The sequence below is a fragment of the Engraulis encrasicolus genome, chromosome 9, assembly GCF_034702125.1.
Source record: "Engraulis encrasicolus isolate BLACKSEA-1 chromosome 9, IST_EnEncr_1.0, whole genome shotgun sequence".
NCBI lineage: Eukaryota > Metazoa > Chordata > Actinopteri > Clupeiformes > Engraulidae > Engraulis > Engraulis encrasicolus.
Window position 1 is genome coordinate 595515 of NC_085865.1, and position 20913 is coordinate 616427.

Genomic DNA, 20913 nt, shown 5'->3' on the forward strand with positions numbered 1-20913 from the left:
GTTACCAAGACACATGCGCTGTGACACAGGAACGGCTGGCTCGACGGCTGGCTCGCCACTACAATTTACAATGAAATCATCCGATGCGAGGCACGAGTTTGGAGTTTGTTACAACAGATGTGACCGTTGAAAAGAGAGGTGAAAATAAGCGCAAAAATGTAAAAAATCCGATATGGCAAAAAATAAATCAGAAAAAACGGAATTTGAGAAAAAATAAAACGGAATTTGACAAAAATTAAAACGGATTTCATAGGGCCCCCCTAAGTATTGCTACTCTGGTGTGTGTGTGTGTGTGTGTGTGTGTGTGTGTGTGTGCGTTGCCCTGTGAGAGAGCAAAGGACATGAGAGCAGCACAGCACAGCGATAACCCAGACTGGAGACTGGAGACTGGAGAGAGAGAGAGAGAGAGAGAGAGAGAGAGAGAGAGAGAGAGAGAGAGAGAGAGAGAATCATAGAAAGGGGGGTCACGATGAAAAGATAAAGACAGTGGAGGGGGTGATCGGTCGTATTGTGTCACAGTATATATTGCTGCCTTTTGAGGAGAAAATGTTGACTTCATCTGCAAATGCACATATATATAAATGCAAAAATGTGTGCAAATTCTAAGTACCGGTATTTATTATGACTGGGAAAATTGCACTTTTCATACACAAAAAGGGGATCTTCTCCATGGTCCGCCATTTTGAATTTCCAGAAATTGACATTTTTAGCTGTGCAATTTTTAGCAATGTAACATTACACATAATGTATCAGTACATATGGGCATTTCCCTCTTTCTGACACCTCAAATCGGATTAAATCACCTGCCAAGTGTAATGTGATCCGTCTCTTGCTTGTAAATAAATCCCAAGATATACGGGCCGTGCATCCAAGATAGACGGGCCTTGCATCCAAGATATACGGGCCGTGCACCCAAGATATACAGGCCGTGCATCCAAGATAGACGGGCCGTGCATCCCAAGATAGACGGGCCGTGCATCCAAGATAGACGGGCCTTGCATCCAAGATAGACGGGTCGTGCATCCCAAGATATACGGGCCGTGCACCCAAGATAGACGGGTCGTGCATCCCAAGATAGACGGGCCGTGCACCCAAGATATACAGGCCGTGCACCCAAGACCTGCTCCTACAAGGCCCACGCGTTTATCTACACAGAGAATACGAAAAAAAGTGTGTGTGCTTCCTCGTAGTACCATGATACAGTACATAGCTTCCTCCCTCATTTATAATCCGACAAAACTAGACACAACTCCGGTTGTCAGAAATAACATATCCTACTTAGCAACTTGCCAAAGTGGCACGTGACGTGACACCAAAGGCAGGTGCTAATATGAAGCGCTGGCTAGATGACTTGCAGTGTTACATGTCATCAGAGGGTAGCATGGCAGCTCACAGCAGCTAGAAATGAGCCCTTGGTCTCAGGGGACTGGAGTTAGCAGCTACTGGGGAAGTCTAACCACAGCTACGGGGGAAGCCCACAGCGGGGGTGGGGGGGGGGAGACAAACAGGACAGCGGTCAAGGGCTCGTGGAGAGAGGGGGCCCAGAATTGGGCCCTCAGAGCAGTATATAGAGCGGGGCCCGGGAGAGAGGGGGCCCAGAATTGGGCCCTCAGAGCAGTATATAGAGCGGGGCCCGGGAGAGAGGGGGCCCAGAATTGGGCCCTCAGAGCAGTATATAGAGCGGGGCCCGGGAGAGAGGGGGCCCAGAATTGGGCCCTCAGAGCACTATATAGAGCGGGGGCCGGGGCCTTTCAGATGATTTTGTCCTGGGCCAAGCCAAAGCCGCCAGCGGGTCTGGCAGCAACAAATACTCATCTACACGTTGCATTAAAATCAAGACTCAAACAGTTACATGCAGTAGGACAGTGTTTCTCAAAGTGGGGCGTAAGCCCCCCTGGGGGGGGGCGCGGAGGCATGACAGGGGGGGCGTGTGACATCTGATTTTTGGGGTCCCCCCCAAGGAAAGGATTTTCTGTCTCGCCAATAAGCCAATAAGTTTTTAAGCATTATATACACAATTATAAACATTATATTATTAATTGTCATATAGGAAATGAACACACATCTGCATTCCCCTTCCCTCTTTGTTTTATATCACCAGTCACTTTTCCTTTGATTCTGCACCGCGCAGCGATCGTAAAATCAGTCTGCGCGAGTACTGCTGTTGCTTGGGGGGCGGGGGGGCTCGGAAGCATCCAGACCCTCCGAAGGGGGGAATGATGGGAAAAGTTTGAGAACCACTGCAGTAGGACAATCTGACATATTTACCACAGAAATTGGCACTCACGTGTTACCAATGTCCTCTGAGGAGAGGAATTCATTTATTACATGATATTTAAATATATATATATTTTAAAGTAAGTTATGCTTCAAACAGGATCACTCTGCTCACACTTTTTTTCCGTATCTTACGTAACGTTTCAGGTGAAAACCCTTCATCAGACGCAACACTGGACAGGAGGTTTTTGGATGTCGGGCTTTATCCTACTCTTTAAAGCGTTCCACGTCATCAGAGGGCTCAAAGGCCTGACAATGACCTCTTGTGTCAGAGAGCTAAATTCAGCTGCTAAAGAGAAGTTTCACAACAGCAACAACAAGTGCGTTACTATGAAACACGGGACACCAGCAGGTACAGGTACTATGTAATTGTACCATTAAAAAGTTTTAGGGTTGAAGGAGATGCAGTCAGCCACTATCAAAGAGGGCTCAGGCAGCTACTGTACACATAGGAGAGTACGAGAGAGTAGACCTGAAATGACACGGGAGAGGGGAACAGAGCTAAGACCTGAAGCGACACGGGAGAGGGGAACAGAGCTAAGGGACTTGGGAGAGGGGAACAGAGCTAAGGGACTTGGGAGAGGGGAACAGAGCTAAGGGACTTGGGAGAGGGGAACAGAGCTAAGGGCTGGAGAGGGGAACAGAGCTAAGGGTTGGAAATGACTCGTTGACTCAGAGGGCTGAATTTAGCTGCTCGAGGGGGGGAGAGGGGGAGAGGGAGTGGGAGTGAGGGAGGGGGAGAGGGGGAGAGGGAGTGGGAGAGAGGGAGGGGGAGAGGGGGAGAGGGAGTGAGGGAGGGGGAGAGGGAGGGGGGCTGTATCCGGATTTAGCCGCTTGCATACGGAACTCACTAGTTTGACGCCGTGTCGGCCCGGATAGGTGGTATTTGGGTTGTGCAAATGGGCGGGATTTGAGCAAACAGGAACTCAATTTTAAAAGCCAATAAACGCGTGCGCTCAGAAGCCTATTCAGTCCTCAGTCTTCAGAACTCAGAACGCATTTGAACACAGAGTTCGTATCACAAATAGGGTCACGATATCACTGACAGACGTTGAAATGATCTGACAAGTTGTGCCGCTTGTATTAAACTGGGCGCACTCTTTCAATTTCGGATTGCGTCTTTGACAGCCAGACATGACTCACATGAATCACAAAGACATATATTAAAACCAGACATCAACACGAAACAAACTTTAATTTATGTATTTAATAATAATTATTACTATTATTTAAAAAAACATATCGTTTGTCAAGATCCAGGTGGGGGAGCGCACAGAGCTTCCGGAGCTAGCTCCGCCTTGCTCCCCCTCAAATAAAGCACTGCCTCCCGGCCGACACGGCGTCAAACTAGTGAGTCCCGCTTGCATACAGGTCAAACCAGTCAGAGGCTGCTGGGTAGGAAGGAACCCTGGTGCATGATGGGATAGGAACCCCGAGGCATGATGGGTAGGAAGCCTGGTGTTAGTGGAGGGGACCAGAGAGTGACTCAGCATAATTTTGTTTGTGTGTGTGTGTGTGTGTGTGTGTGTGTGTGTGTGTGTGTGTGTGTGTGTGTGTGTGTGTGTGTGTGTATGTGTGTGCGTGTGCGTGTGCGTGTGCGTGTGTTGTAGGGAAGTGGGTTAAAGAAATCCCCATTATAGTGTAGTAGTACATTAAAATACTTTCAACTATGACCGTCTTTCCTTTAGCCTTCTCTTCCATTGTTTTGTCATTTTCTTCCTGTAGCACAGAGCAGCAGCAGCAGCAGCAGTATAGCCTGATGAGCAGTAACCTGCTGACAGCACTACAGGCTACTACAGGGCATCTCCCCTCTGCTCCAAAATAACCCAGCAACCATGTGGTACCCATTTCAGTCACCCGCCACTATACCATTACCATTTAACAGAAGTGGAGATTGAGATTGAGAGAGAGAGAGAGAGAGAGAGAGAGAGAGAGAGAGAGAGAGAGAGAGAGAGAGAGAGAGAGAGAGAGAGAGAGAGAGAGAGAGAGAGAGAGAGAAAAGAGAGAGAGAGGACGAGATAGCGAGAGAGAGAGAGAGAGAGAGAGAGAGAGAGAGAGAGAGAGAGAGAGAGAGCGAGAGCGAGAGTAAGAGAGCGAGAAGGTGAGAGTAAGAGAGAGAGAGAGAGAGAGAGAGAGAGAGAGAGAGAGAGAGTGAGAGAGAGAGAGAGAGACAGAGAGAGACAGAGAGAGAGAGACAAAATAAAACAACACTAGTGACTTTGTGTCAACGTTTGGTAGAAGTTTAGAGAGGTGAAGTGAGCTCCACTCTACTAAAGCCTCTGGGTGCGTATAAAGAAAAACTGAATTAGGAAAAATAAATCTGATCACAAATCTCCTGTGAGGGGCGAGAGGGCGGGGGAGACGATGATGGAATTAGAGGAAGGAAATCTTGGTCAGGGGTGCATTTCTCAAAAGCGTAGAAGTTAGCCAGTTAGCAACTTGGGTAGTTGCCGATAGGAAATTGCATTGCAAACAACAAAGTAGCTAATGTATGGTTTTGAGAAATGCACCCCTGGCTTGACGGTTCACACATCCTGCAGATGAGAGCAGGGCGGACCCCGTGCGGCCCATTCAAGAGTTGCTAACAGCCTCTAACCACACCACAAATTACACCCCGAGTGTGTGGATGCGCATGTGTGTGTGTGTGTGTGTGTGTGTGTGTGTGTGTGTGTGTGTGTGTGTAAACACACACCGTGTGACGTCATCTTGAAACCCTGTGATTCTGCACGGAACCTCTAAAACTCTGATCGTATCCACTAATTTGCATGTGGTCATGGTGTCTGTGTGCGCGTGTGTACGTTCATAACCTGACTGTTGATGTGCAGACATATAGTGTGTTTGTAAGTATGTGTGCGTGTGTTTACCCTTCCTATAGAGCAGGGCTGGGGAACCTATGTCTCGAGGGCCAGGGGTGGGGAACCTATGTCTTGAGGGCCAGGGGTGGGGAACCTATGTCTCGAGGGCCAGGGGTGGGGAACCTATGTCTCGAGGGCCAGGGGTGGGGAACCTATGTCTCGAGGGCCAGGGGTGGGGAACCTATGTCTCGAGGGCCAGGGGTGGGGAACCTATGTCTCGAGGGCCAGGGGTGGGGAACCTATGTCTCGAGGGCCAGGGGTGGGGAACCTATGTCTCGAGGGCCAGGGGTGGGGAACCTATGTCTCGAGGGCCAGGGGTGGGGAACCTATGTCTCGAGGGCCAGGGGTGGGGAACCTGTCTCGAGCAGAGGTTGCGCTAGACTTTTTCACAGTCCGTCATTTTGACGGACAGGGTCGAAAAAAATCCGTCACCGCCTATTTTTTTTAATTCTCCATCTCCTTTCTCAATGTGGGGGGTCGCGACCCCGCACCGGGAACAACACATGCGCAATTGCGGCCAATTGAAAGTAAACCGCTGTGAATACACCCCCCTTTCACTCGAAATTCATTCTCCAACTTTGAAGATGGAGTCAATTTTGCTTTCCACTTTCTCTCTCTGCCCCCCTCATTTCACTGTTTAAAAAGCTGCAGATATCTCTCATGACGCGCGTCTGATTCAGTGTTCAGCGCTATGGTCACCACAAGCACTTTTTTAAAAGACGCGTGCTCTGTTGCACCGATTGTAACACAAATGCGCAGTGTTAAATAATATTCGCGTTGGGCTTCACATGCAAGATGGAAAGGAAAGCCGTCTTGAAGCAGAAAGGTTTAGCCCAGGCAGTCGACAAAGGCACTGAAGCCTACAATAGGAAGACCAGATTTCGCAAAACTTTGTTGAAAAATATCAGCGACGGTAAAGGAAGCCTCTCTATACGTAGCCCCATCGGCTTATATGTTGGCGCTGGTATGCGCGGTAAAGTTGTCTGAATAAAAAAATATATCGCCTATAATGGGTGAACCAGCTATCGAAATGAGAGAAGGTTAGCCGTTTCTGGCAACGTTTGCCAAGTTGTTGCCTGGTAATATTTAGGCTCTTGAATATCCGTCGTTTTTATTAGTTAATGTCCTGAAGCCGTTTTAGACCTGCGTTGCCTTTGAGTGAAGGTTCTGGCTAGCAAATGCTATTCGTATATTTGTTTAGCCTATGTTTCAAGCGAGGAGTTATGAAACAATGTTTCTATGAAGGGCGATAGAGGGACAACTTCGTCATTGGCAGAAAATCAGATAGTCGGTAAATGTAGTAGGCCTAGGTCTACACATAGTTCTGAATCTTAAAGTCGAAGTCACACGTGTAGGCTATGGTGGCAACGTCTTAGTTATTTTAATTCATTATTTTGAGCAAGCGCAGCGCGCGCCCTGCTGCAGCCAGCCGCACAGCCCAGCTGCGGCGCATGGTATGACAAGCAGGGAGAGAGGGAGAAAGGCAAACGATAATAGCATGAAATTATCTGCGCTGATAACTAGGCCTATACCTAATTGAAATGCATATTTGCTCTACTCGATAGAGGCGTAGGTCTACTTAAACTTGTGATTTATTTATCATCACCCTGAATATTGATCCGTCAAAATGACGGACAGACTTCATAATTTTCCGTCATCCTTCAAAAAAATCCGTCAATGACGGACATTTGTCGGTTAACGCGACCTCTGGTCTCGAGGGCCAGGGGTGGGGAACCTATGTCTCGAGGGCCGCTTGCAGCCCTTGAGGCCGTTTTATCCAGCCCTGATATCATTTTAATGTTATGCAACTTCACATGAAATATGACATATGATGAATCTTAGAAATTACATTTCCAGTGCAATTAAGTTATATTCAGGGGACCTAGAGAAGGTGGGGACTGTTTTAAAAGGAGTCTACCTTCAATATAGGCCTAAATTGCATGGGGAAATCCTGATTTGTGTTCATAGTACGGCCCTCGGAGGACTTTTATGACCCTTGTAGGAATTTGAAGTGGCCCCTCGAATGAAAAAGGTTCCCCACCCCTGCTATACAGGAAGTTATTCTGTCAGCCAGCCAGTTAGCCAGCTAAGCTAAGCAACGCTAAGCTACGCTCAACACAGTATACATGGGCTTCCCGTTTGTAAACAAACCCTGCCTCTAGCCAAGCTCACACGCCCCTGCTGGATCCAGCCTTCCCCAGGGAAACCCCGCGCCTCTTCCCCAGTGTACACGATGGCCCAATGTGCTCTGATCTCATCTCATCTCTGGTTGATCGTGCAATATTACTGTAGGACCCATCTGATGAGGCAATATGCAACGATAATGGAGGAGAGCTCTAAGCAAAGTATGGTAATCAAGACATACTACTGCAAGACAATAGAGACACTACACCCAAGACAGATTTGGTCTTGAAATCAATCAAACAAAGAAATGAAATGTAATATAACAATTAATTGTACTGTATGGCAAAATTCATACAAGATGCAGCTGACACGAAATACAAGATAGCAATCTAGTAGCACTATGCACAAAAATCACGTCCTCTATTCCCCCCCCCCCCCTCTATCCCCCTCTTCTACTCTGACCCCCCCCTCTATTCCCCTCTTCTACTCTATTCCCCCCCCCCCCTCTACCCCCCCCCCCCCCTCTATCCCCCTCTTCTACTCTGACCAGCAGAACCCCCCCCACCCTCTATTTCCCTCTTCTACTCTGACCAGCAGAACCCCCCCCCCTTACTGATTTAGAAGAACGCAGACCGCCCTCTCAGTCATCTACTTGGTAGTGTGATCTTAAACCTTTACCCTTTCTCTACAGTGGGACTAACTTCCGCTCATCATCAAAGTAACAGACAGCAGACAGAGCGAAACGCGAGAAGACCTCGTACAGCACTATGGGCAGTGCTTGCCTTGTGTAAACAGAATAATTTATTTACTACAACTACTGCAGCTGACATCTTTGTTAATTTTTCTACATAATCTAAAATGAATATATGATGATCCCAATTTTGGTTTATCACTTAGCTCTACCCATCAGGAATCAGCCCTAACCTCCACAGCCATAGCCTACAATGCTCTAGAGTAGACTCCAGCCCTAACCTACAGAGCCCTAGACTCCAGCCCTAACCTACAGAGCCCTAGACTCCACTCCTAACCTACAGAGCCCTAGACTCCAGCCCTAACCTACAGAGCCCTAGACTCCAGCCCTAACCTACAGAGCTGTAGACTCCAGCCCTAACCTACAGAGCTCTAGACTCCAGCCCTAACCTACAGAGCTCTAGACTCCAGCCCTAACCTACAGAGCTCTAGACTCCAGCCCTAACCTACAGAGCAGAGCTCTAGACTCCAGCCCTAACCTACAGAGCTCTAGACTCCACTCCAGCCCTAACCTACAGAGCTCTAGACTCCAGCCCTAACCTACAGAGCAGAGCCCTAGACTCCAGCCCTAACCTACAGAGCTCTAGACTCCAGCCCTAACCTACAGAGCTCTAGACTCCTACAGAGCCCTAGACTCCAGCCCTAACCTACAGAGCTCTAGACTCCAGCCCTAACCTACAGAGCTGTAGACTCCAGCCCTAACCTACAGAGCAGAGCTCTAGACTCCAGCCCTAACCTACAGAGCAGAGCTCTAGACTCCAGCCCTAACCTACAGAGCCCTAGACTCCACTCCTAACCTACAGAGCCCTAGACTCCAGCCCTAACCTACAGAGCCCTAGACTCCAGCCCTAACCTACAGAGCCCTAGACTCCAGCCCTAACCTACAGAGCCCTAGACTCCAGCCCTAACCTACAGAGCAGAGCTCTAGACTCCAGCCCTAACCTACAGAGCTCTAGACTCCAGACCTAACCTACAGAGCTCTAGACCACTCCAGCCAGGCGCTACAGAGTAAGGATAGACCGATATATATAATCGGTATCGGTATGGGTATCGGGCCGATATTTTCATTTTTTAAAAGTGTATCGTATCGGCCGATACGCGTGTGGTTTTGGCCGATACGCAATATTTATTATTTTATGTCATTCTGTGTTTTTTTAAAAAGCACCAAGACATTTTATTATTTTATTACTTGATTGTTAGACATTACTTGACTGTTAGAGTGGGTGTTTAAATGTTACAAGTTCTACCTCAGTTTGATGTTAAAGGAAAGTTTATTTTTAACTTGAGACCTGGAATATTTGTCATTTTTTAACCTTTTTTTTTAACCCATATCGGCCCCAAATGTCGGGTATCGGAAATTGGGTATTGGCCAAGGGGGATGGAAAACAAAATTGGTATCGCATCGGCCATCAAAAAACTTGTATGGGTCGAGCCCTACTACAGAGGGAGCTGCTCCAGGAGACTGAGGCTGTCAGAGCTGCACAACCTTAGGCCAGATCAGCTGATAACAGCTGCACCGCTTGGAGTGATACTGGCACATTACACACACACACACACACACACACACACACACACACACACACACACACACACACACACACACACAGAGAGCTAGGTAACAGCACACACACACACACACACACACACACACACACACACACACACACACACACACACACACACACACACACTAGATATCCAGCTAACAGCCACACTGCTTGTAATGATAGCGGTCAACTTCGGCCCGTCTGAAGTTGTAACCTGCCCCACTGGTCTTGGGTGCGTGTGTGTGTGTGTGTGTATGTGCGTATAGTGTGTGTGTGTGTGTGTGTGTGTGTGTGTGTGTGTGTGTGTGTGTGTGTGTGTGTGTGTGTGTGTGTTGGGCTACTCACTGATGCAACTGCGGGCAGCCAGCGTGGACACTCAACTCCATATTTAATGAGACGTCTGTACGGAGCATGCTGACAGCACAGAGCAAGCAAACAAGCAGCGTGGCTTAACTATATTCCCCGTTGGTCTCAGACTCGTTTTCAGAACAAATGCATTGGTGTGAACAACAGCTATGCAACAAGCTGAGAGCACATCAATAGAAGCTTGCTTACAAAATGGAGGCATCTAAACAAGACCTATTAGGTCATCATCATCATCATCATCACCGCGTTATTGAGTGCCAACACTGCACAGTGAATCCCCAAAGGGTGTAAGATAACTCCAGCCAGCAGGGCTGCAATTGGCTACACACACACACACACACACACGCACACGCACACACGCACACGCACATGCACACACACATAGCCCATTGTGCATTACAGAGTTTTATATAATATGGCATCAGTGGTTTACAGAGTTTTATATAATATGGCATCAGTGGTTTTAAATCCTTGCAGTGCAGTGCAGTTACTGTATTATTCGATTTCTGATTGGATTAATCGATGTAACTTATGACTTGCAATGATGGGCAAGCTGTGCTCAGAGGCTACAAAGCTACAATGCAGTGCCTACTGGATATTCCAAAAGGCCAATACAATGTAGTGTTGTCACGATACCAATATTTTGGTACCGGTACCAGTATCAACATGTATTTCGGTACTTTTCGGTACTAAAATAAATAAATAATAATAACAAAAATTGCAACGTTTCTATGTCCTGTAATGCAATATTTTTCCAGCTCTCCCTGTCATAATAGTCTACTCTGCACTGAAACAGCAGCATTTTTTTAATAATCCCATCCAAATCATTTTGTTAAAATGACGCAAAATACAAGAACATGTGGATATTTATTTGGATAACACACATCACATCATAGTAAGTTACTTTTAATTCAAATGTGATATGGACTGTTAGTGAATGTGCAGGGAATTATTTCTCGCACATTTGCTTGTTTTCACTGCTGGTAGATTTGAACTAAAACCCCAACTGAATATTACAGCCACTACTTGCTGTTCCCCAGCACTTCAGGGGTTAATAAGAAACTCGCGCTGATCCAATCAGAAGCGCCTCTCACTCACTCACTCACTCACTCACTCACTCACTCACTCACTCACTCACTCACTCACTCACTCACTCACTCACTCACTCACTCACTCACTCACTTGCAGCAGCAAAGCCACCTCTTCTCTGTGTCGTAACCTAGCATGTTTAGCTAACTTGCTACAGCCAGAGAGGCAATTTTACAGGATGGATTCACAAAGTAATCAAAAATAACGTCACTTATGCAAATTCTGCATACAGTACAGCATAATACTATTCCAACTGTAAGTTAAAGTTACAAATAAAAGTGCTAAGCAATCACTAACGCTAACCGCTATTCAGTTTGGAGTGTTTATAAGCAGCAGATGTTGCCGTTTGCCACATTGTTGCATACCGGTACTTTTCAAACGCAGTATAGTACCGTTTTAAATGCCTTAGTACCGCGGTACTTTTTTATACCGGTATACCGTGCAACCCTAATACAATGCAGTGCCTACTGGATATTCCAAAAGGCCAATACAATGCAGTGCCTACTGGATATTCCAAAAGGCCAATACAATGCAGTGCCTACTGGATATTCCAAAAGGCCAATACAATGCAGTGCCTACTGGATATTCCAAAAGGCCAATACAATGCAGTGCCTACTGGATATTCCAAAAGGCCAATACAATGCAGTGCCTACTGGATATTCCAAAAGGCCAATACAATGCAGTGCCTACTGGATATTCCAAAAGGCCTATATTCATTTGAATTATACAGTAGCTTCAGGATCCTGCTTTCCGCCATCACTGATCACGTGTGCCACTTAGAGACGGCTGCTTACCTCAAAGCTGTATTCCCGGTCGGTCTTCGTTCGCGAGATGCTTTTCAACACGATCTTCTCTATGTGAACAGCTGAGGAGATAGAAACAGACACAGGAGAGAGGAGAGAGTTGATATTGGAGGCGAGAATTGATATTGGAGGTCAGAGCTGATATTGGACGCGAGAATTGATATTGATACGCTCACATTCTGGGGCCTGGGTACGTTCCGATATGCGACCTTGCTTCCTCCACTTGTGCTTGTGGCCTCGTACCAGGAAGTTATATGTCATGATGACATCACTGACAACAGCATTATATTTCAATATCTTAAAAAAAAGCTCAATTGTAAAGTCGTTTTCTCATTTGCAATTGAGATGGAGAATGAAAAACAGTCCCCCAAAAGCTGTTGTGGCTAGGCTGACAGCTGGGAAACTTCATTGTTTTCTCCACAGAGGAGGGGCCAGGAGGCGGGGAGAGGCCACAAGCACAAGTGGAGGACGCAAGGTTGCATATTGGAACGCACCCACTGTTTGACCTAATCACTACTAATAATTACTACCATCCGGGTACTTAGCTCTTAAATTTGCGTTAGCCTACTTCCCTTTATGAGTGAAAACAAATCGAATGTCTCATTGACTTACTGTACATCGGCTAGCCTAAATGAACACATTCCATGCTTCAGCCACGGCTGTTTGGCTATATTATTTGAACAACCGACAACACAACACGTTTTCAGCATGTTGCGCGTGAACAGCGCTAGTCTACAGGTCCGTATCTTTCGTTTATTAAACCCCAACATCACAAATTGACTTGCATGGGTTGTTTTCCCCCACAAATGGGCGTAACGCATATGGAAAACGTCACGCCGTTCATGAGTATGATATGGCCTATCTTGTGGCAGTGCAGAGCGAGGTCTTGCAACCAGGGCTGCCAGATGAGACGGATGATTTTTTTTTTTTTTTTTTATGCACAAGACCCATCTGGAAGTACTAAATTTGAACTTTGATTTGAACTAAGTTCTATTAATATTTATGACCATACATCTGCAGGAAAAACCTGTGCGAATGCCCCGTTTACCAGCAGACGGTCATCCTAAGCAGCCCAATTGGGTGGGAAACCTGCTAATCTGGCAACACTGCTTGCAACACAATGCCATGCACATGCAGGAAGTGGAGAAAGGCTTGTTAAGTACATACAGCACCGGTTGCAAAATACTTGATCAGAAACTCCAGGAGGTGGTCACTGCTCTGAGATGAAAAGGGTGGGCTACACCTGGACATGGGCTACACCTGGACATTGGCTACACCAGTAACTTACATGGGCTACACCTGTAACTTACATGGGCTACACCTGGACATGGGCTACACCTGGACATTGGCTACACCAGTAACTTACATGGGCTACACCTGTAACTTACATGGGCTACACCTGGACATGGGCTACACCTGGACATTGGCTACACCAGTAACTTACATGGGCTACACCTGGACATGGGCTACACCTGGACATGGGCTACACCTGGACATGGGCTACACCTGGAACTTACATGGGCTACACCTGGACATGGGCTACACCAGTAACTTACATGGGCTACACCTGGACATGGGCTACACCTGGACATGGGCTACACCTGGACATGGGCTACACCTGGACATGGGCTACACCTGGACATGGGCTACACCTGGAACTTACATGGGCTACACCTGGACATGGGCTACACCTGGACATGGGCTACACCTGGACATGGGCTACACCTGGACATGGGCTACACCAGGATATGGGCTACACCTGGACATGGGCTACACCTGGAACTTACATGGGCTACACCTGGACATGGGCTACACCTGGACATTGGCTACACCAGTAACTTACATGGGCTACACCTGGACATGGGCTACACCTGGACATGGGCTACACCTGTAACTTACATGGGCTACACCTGGACATGGGCTACACCTGGACATGGGCTACACCTGGACATGGGCTACACCTGGAACTTACATGGGCTACACCTGGACATGGGCTACACCTGGACATGGGCTACACCTGTAACTTACATGGGCTACACCTGGACATGGGCTACACCTGGACATGGGCTACACCTGTAACTTACATGGGCTACACCTGGACATGGGCTACACCAGTAACTTACACGTTTTAACAGCTGGGACATCCAGTTTCAATGACACCGGAGTCATATTTTGTTTTTCAGTGGACTAAAATTAAATCGTTAGCTTAGCTGCATCATGTTACCTATTGCAAAAGCAAAGCTTTTGTATGTAGTATGTAGGATTGTGGCCAGAGTAGGCATAACAATGATGCTGCCCATTCCAAAATTGGATTTTTTTTCATGAATATTTACAAAGTAATAAACTACTATTTTACTGGTCTGACCAAAAGCACGTTTGCAGCCAAAGATGTCCATTACTGGAAATTCACAAGATCTACAGCCGTGGCCAAATGGCTAAGGAGATGGGCTTCAGCTCAGAGGGTTGTGAGTTCAAATCCCACCCTTCCACTCATTACCTCAGTCCATAGCTGATGCGCCCTTTCAGCGAGGCACCTAACCCCACACAGGGACTGTAACCAATACCTTCAACTTAAAATAACTAAGTCACTTTGGATAAGGTGTCAGCTAAGTGTAATGTAATGCAATGGATACATCACTACATCCACTCATCCATCCACGTTTGACATCCATCCCTCCTTACTTGATATCCAGGGCCGAATTATGATGGCCTGGGGCCCCTAGGCTGCATGGTTTAAGATGGCCTGGGGCCCCTAAACTATCCTAGGCTGCATGGTTTATGATGGCCTGGGGCCCCTAGGCTACCCTAGGCTGCATGGTTTATGATGGCCTGGGGCCCCTAGGCTGCATGGTTTATGATGGCCTGGGGCCCCTAGGCTGCATGGTTTAAGATGGCCTGGGGCCCCTAGGCTACATGGTTTAAGTGTGACAATTTTTCATAGACAGTGTCGTAATTACAAGCTAAGAAACAAGGAGAACATGTCTACCAACTGACAGGCTGCAGCCATATCTACCCTCTGCATTAATCCGGCCCTGCTGATATCCTTCATCCCTACATGCCCCAACCCTGTTGGCCCGACCCCAAGCCCAATCCAAGTCCCAATCCAAGTCCCAATCCAAACCGCACCCCTGTATGCCCCAACCCTGTATGCCCCAACCCCAACCCTGTATGCCCCAACCCTGTATGCCCCAACCCCAACCCTGTATGCCCCAACCCTGTATGCCCCAACCCTGTATGCCCCAACCCTGTATGCCCCAACCCCAACCCTGTATGCCCCAACCCCAACCCTGTATGCCCCAACCCCAACCCTGTATGCCCCAACCCTGTATGCCCCAACCCCAACCCTGTATGCCCCAACCCCAACCCTGTATGCCCCAACCCTGTATGCCCCAACCCTGTATGCCCCAACCCTGTATGCCCCAACCCTGTATGCCCCAACCCTGTATGCCCCAACCCTGTATGCCCCAACCCTGTATGCCCCAACCCTATGTGCCCCAACCCTGTATGCCCCAACCCTGTATGCCCCAACCCTGTATGCCCCAACCCTGTATGCCCCAACCCCAACCCTGTATGCCCCAACCCCAACCCTGTATGCCCCAACCCTGTATGCCCCAACCCCAACCCTGTATGCCCCAACCCCAACCGCAGTGCTCACCTTCCCTCTGCGCTCTCCTGGAGGGGGACTGGCAGGAGGTGTGGCTTTGGCCCCTCGTCTCCCTCCCTCCCGCCTCCGTGATGGGGGAGAGATACTCTGACCTTAGCGTCTTGTTCTGGGAGGGAGAGAGAGCAACAACACAAGAGAGGACAAATAATCAGTCAGAGCAGAGAGAAACCCCAGTAGTGCCTTGTGATGTAGGGGGAACACACACACGCGCACACACACACACACACACACACACACACACACACACACACACACACACACACACACACACACACACACACACACACACACACACACACACACACACACACAACCACCACCACCACCACCACCACAGGTGACCACATTACCATAGGTGACCTGACCACCCACACTGACAAGAAATACCACCGCCGAAATGTGTTGATAACTCTGTCCCACTGGCATGTGTGTGTGTGTGTGTGTGTGTGTGTGTGTGTGTGTGTGTGTGTGTGTGTGTGTGTGTGTGTCACCTAGTGCGCTGCCTTGTGTGTGTGTGTGTGTGTGTATATCTGTCACCTAATGCGCTGCCCTGTGTGTGTGTGTGTGTGTCACCTAGTGCGCTGCCATGTACACTACACTACACACTACACTACACTACACTACACTACACTACACTACACTACACACTACACTACACTACACACTACACTACACTACACACTACACACTACAGACCCTGTACTCCGACACTCTCACAGGCTTTACTAACTTACAACACTCTGGCCATTTCCACAAAACTCTGAATGTGTGGACTTCCTTCACCAGATCACCCACAGTTTCTTGAAACCGTAATGAAACTAGTCTAATAAAAACGATAACAACATTCTTGGACACACATCAGGCAAATGACTGAGCCGTCCAGAACATGCTGTGGGTCTAATCTGTTTCCCTCTAATTGAGTTTGACGCTGAGCAGCACACATCTGTCTGTGTGAGAAACGGGGCCAATTCAGCACGGAGCCAATTCAGCACAGAGCCAATTCAGCACGGAGCTACAGGCTACAGGCTACAGGCTACAGGCTACAGGCTACAGGCTAGCTAAGGGGCCAATTCAGCATGGAGCTACAGGCTAGCTAAGGGGCCAATTCAGCATGGAGCTACAGGCTAGCTAAGGGGCCAATTCAGCATGGGGCTACAGGCTAGCTAAGGGGCCAATTCAGCATGGGGCTACAGGCTAGCTAAGGGGCCAATTCAGCATGGGGCTACAGGCTACAGGCTAGCTAAGGGGCCAATTCAGCATGGAGCTACAGGCTAGCTAAGGGGCCAATTCAGCATGGAGCTACAGGCTACAGGCTAGCTAAGGGGCCAATTCAGCACGGAGCTACAGGCTACAGGCTAGCTAAGGGGCCATGTAGCAACCCAATGTAAGTAGGCTGCCGGATGTGAGTGCCCGGATATCCGCCCGAGTATTTCCATGCATTTGCATTCATTTCCACCATCAGGAATGCTTTGCGGTACCACAGCTGCCCGATGTGAGTCGCGCTGTGTCGCCTGACTATCCCTTCTATAATATGATTGTAGCCTACCGTAACAACTCGGCCTCGGCCCCCGCCACAATTATCCACCAAACCACCACGGGTCCTCTGGTGTTGTGACCGTTTTAGGATATTTTTTTCATATCTAATACTTGCACATTAAGAGTTACAATTCCATAATGGATGTTTACACGATATGTGCGAGTGCAGTCATGTTGAATTTAGGGTGGCCAAACCATGCTATGTCATGAAGAACGTGCATCACATTATTTAAACAGCTCACAGTTAGGCTATCCTGAGTGCCCGTGTCTTTTTGGAGATCGGAGGTTTGATGAGCAAAGAGATGGGAGAGAAATTAGTTGTGCGCGCGCGCACACATCTGCTCAATATCCACCGGACACGAAGTTACTGGCTCCAATATTTCAGCGTCCCGTTTGATTCTGTACAGACACTTATGTTTACGTAGCACAACCAAATGAATAGGCTATGTCTAAATTATAGGCTGTAGTCTCCAATGTGCCTAGTTTTGCGTGTTGTTGGCATCACCAAATAATCTGCACAATATGCGGCATAACTTTTCGAGTGCTACATTTAGACCGGGTAAAGTATCGAGCATGGTCTGTCCCTTCAATAATATTAGAGTGTCTCGTAACAACTCGGTCTCGGCCCCCGCCGCAAGTATCCTCCACCACGAAGGTCCTCTGATGTTGTGACCGTTTTAGGATATTTTCATATAATACAGAAGTAAGAGCGTGCGCGCGCGCCTCTGACTGTATAGACACGGAGGGAGAATGACTCCAATATTTATATTCAGCGCCCAGTTTAATTCTGCACTGACACTTTTAAATGTAGGCTGCGTGGCACAATCAAATGAGTAGGCTATGTCTAAATGTAGGCTACTAGGCAGGCTCTAGTCACCAATCTGGCTTTGTTGTTTCGGCATCACCAATAATAATGGCACAATAAGCGGCATGGTTTCGCGTGTTGATTTTGCACCACCAAATAATAACAACACAATATGCGGCATAGCTGCTGTTTTCTAACTCAGAGAGAAGGCTATGCCCAGATATTCTTTTAACTGGTAGGATATCCTGATGTTATGTTTCACTAATGTAAGGAGTAAAACTCAGAAACTTCCCGAGTGCTAGCTACATTAAGACTGGGTAAATTTTAGGTTATAGTCTTGTGCGAAACTTTTTATTTAACATTGCGAATGGGCAGGATGATTTGCTTAGACACGCACGTGCTTCAGAGCAGCTAGAACTGTACAAGGTGACTGCTGCAGTTTTCAGCTCAGTCCTCCTGGATAATAAAAACAAAATAGGCCTAATGTCGACGAGAAAGTCACGCCGTTATCTTCTGATGGATTCCCTTTGGGTGCCCGGTTGAGACAGTTTAATTTTCACACCCAAATCAATTCGGTTTTAAGTTATTTCATTTTATTTATTGTTTTATTATTTTGATGTTATTGGTCACCGGGCCTATTCTTTTGATTTGGGAGATCAAGGAACTCTCTGGTGTCGCCGAAACGGCGATGTGCTGCTGTGGGCTCTTTACGCACGGCACCTAGGCCTATGTCCCTTCCATCTTCAGTCAGACTCAAATCGGACCGAAATCAAGTAGCTGAGGTTAAACTGTCGTAAATACACGGCCGAAATCGAGTAGCTGAGGTAAAATAGACGTAAATACTCGGGCGGATATCCGGGCACTCACATCCGGCAGCTTACTTACATTGGGTTGCTACAGGCCAATTCAGCATGGGGCTACAGGCTAGCTAAGGGGCCAATTCAGCATGGGGCTACAGGCTAGCTAAGGGGCCAATTCAGCATGGGGCTACAGGCTACAGGCTAGCTAAGCTAATAATAGCCCAGTGAGGGCAATCGCCTTTCTGGAGATCCGCTGGGGACTGGGGAAGAGGACGATAACATCAGTGTGTGTGTGTGTGTGTGTGTGTGTGTGTGTGTGTGTGTGTGTGTGTGTGTGTGTGTGTGAGTCGGCTACATTACATTGCAACCCTCTTTCTGTCAACTTTAAAAACAGAGGAGTCTTCTGTGAACACGGCTGTGACGAGATGTCATTGGCATATGGTTTTGGAGGCATATGGTTTTGGATCATTAATTTTGCACATACTGTAAGAATAACACCTTGGAGTTAGTACATTATTTTGGACAAATGGATAAATCCAGAGACGGAGGCTGTAGTCCGTTTGGCAGTAAAGGTCCTGAGCTAGATTGATTTCAGTGCAGATGCTTTTTTTTCTTCTAAGGAGACGGACGCAAAAATCTCAAATATATGACTGACTTGTTATTGTATCATTGGCCTACTGTTTTATCACATGACTACAAAGTCAAACCCTCTGATCTTAAGACCACCTCCCTAACCATTAGGCCACGACTGCCCCATACACTTGTAGGGTTTGTGGTGCTGTAGTGTACACCCCGATACCTTATGATGTCATGCTGTAGTGTAGTGTATACCCTGTTACCTTATGATGTCATGCTGTAGTGTAGTGTATACCCTGTTACCTTATGATGTCATGCTGTAGTGTAGTGTGTACCCTGTTACCTTATGATGTCATGCTGTAGTGTAGTGTATACCCTGTTACCTTATGATGTCATGCTGTAGTGTAGTGTACCTTGTTACCTTATGATGTCATGCTGTAGTGTAGTGTATACCCTGTTACCTTATGATGTCATGCTGTAGTGTAGTGTATACCCCGATACCTTATGATGTCATGCTGTAGTGTAGTGTACACCCCGATACCTTATGATGTCATGCTGTAGTGTAGTGTGTACCCTGTTACCTTATGATGTCATGCTGTTGTGTAGTGTATACCTTATGATGTCATGCTGTAGTGTAGTGTATACCTTATGATGTCATGCTGTAGTGTAGTCTATACCTTATGATGTCATGCTGTAGTGTAGTGTATACCCCGATACCTTATGATGTCATGCTGTAGTGTAGTGTACACCCCGATACCTTATGATGTCATGCTGTAGTGTAGTGTACCTTGTTACCTTATGATGTCATGCTGTAGTGTAGTGTACCTTGTTACCTTATGATGGAAGAATGCTGAGTGGCTAACAATAATACAGATGAGGCATCAGTCTTACATTAGTTTATTGCTGTGCTATTTTTATGATCATATTATTACACTGGTACTAAAATATAATATTAGCTTGGTACTAAAACCTGTTACAATAATTTACTGGTAACTAAAAATGTGGGCTCAGTTCTGTGAGAACAGAATTATTTTATCACAGTGATATTAATTAAACAATATTTTTATTGTGTGCATGCCTGTGTGTAGTTAACACTAAAACCTTGTGGTTTTGTCGTGCCGTGTACACACATAGTGAGGGGGGAATGCTAGGGGCGGCTAATAATAATAACTGGAAAGGCGGCGGGCAACCAGAAACGAGTCATGGTCTATAACGGGCCACTTGCGCGCCGTCCGCTCCGCAAGGTCGGGGTGGGATTCCTTCAGCTACCACATCCACATCCACATCGGCACCGGCACAGCAGCCTGTGGGTGCGTTCCAATATGCAACCTTGCCTCCTCCACTTGTGCTTGTGGCCTTGTACCAGGAAGTAATATGTCATAATGACATCACTGTCAACAGCATTATATTTCAATATCTTGCAAAAGCTCAATTGTAAAGTCATTTTCTCATTTGCAAACTGGATGGTGAATGAAAAACAGTCTACCAAAAGTTGTTTTGGCTAGGCTGACAGCCGGGAAACTTTATTGTTTTCTCCACGGAGGAGGGGCCAGAAGGCGGGACGAGGCCACAAGCACAAGTGGAGGAAGCAAGGTCGCATATTGGAATGCAGCCTGGAATGCTAGCCTATGTAAGGATGAGGGGGGGGGGGGGGGGTTAGGGTGATGTGGGGTGAGGGTGAGATGTATGTGTGTGTGTGTGTGGGTGGGGGGGGGGTGACT

General features: G+C 47.4%; 1 protein-coding gene across 1 annotated transcript in view; it reads right to left on the minus strand.

Annotated features, from left to right (window-relative positions):
- LOC134456065 (zinc finger CCHC domain-containing protein 2-like) overlaps nucleotides 1–20913 on the minus strand; it is a 114647-nt gene that overhangs the window by 88402 nt on the left and 5332 nt on the right. The window contains exons 2-3 of the mRNA XM_063207499.1: nucleotides 15467–15581; nucleotides 11803–11873 (exon numbers count right to left, since the gene is read on the minus strand). Coding sequence (XP_063063569.1) covers nucleotides 11803–11873; nucleotides 15467–15581 — 186 coding nt within the window. The remainder of the gene's footprint in view (nucleotides 1–11802; nucleotides 11874–15466; nucleotides 15582–20913) is intronic.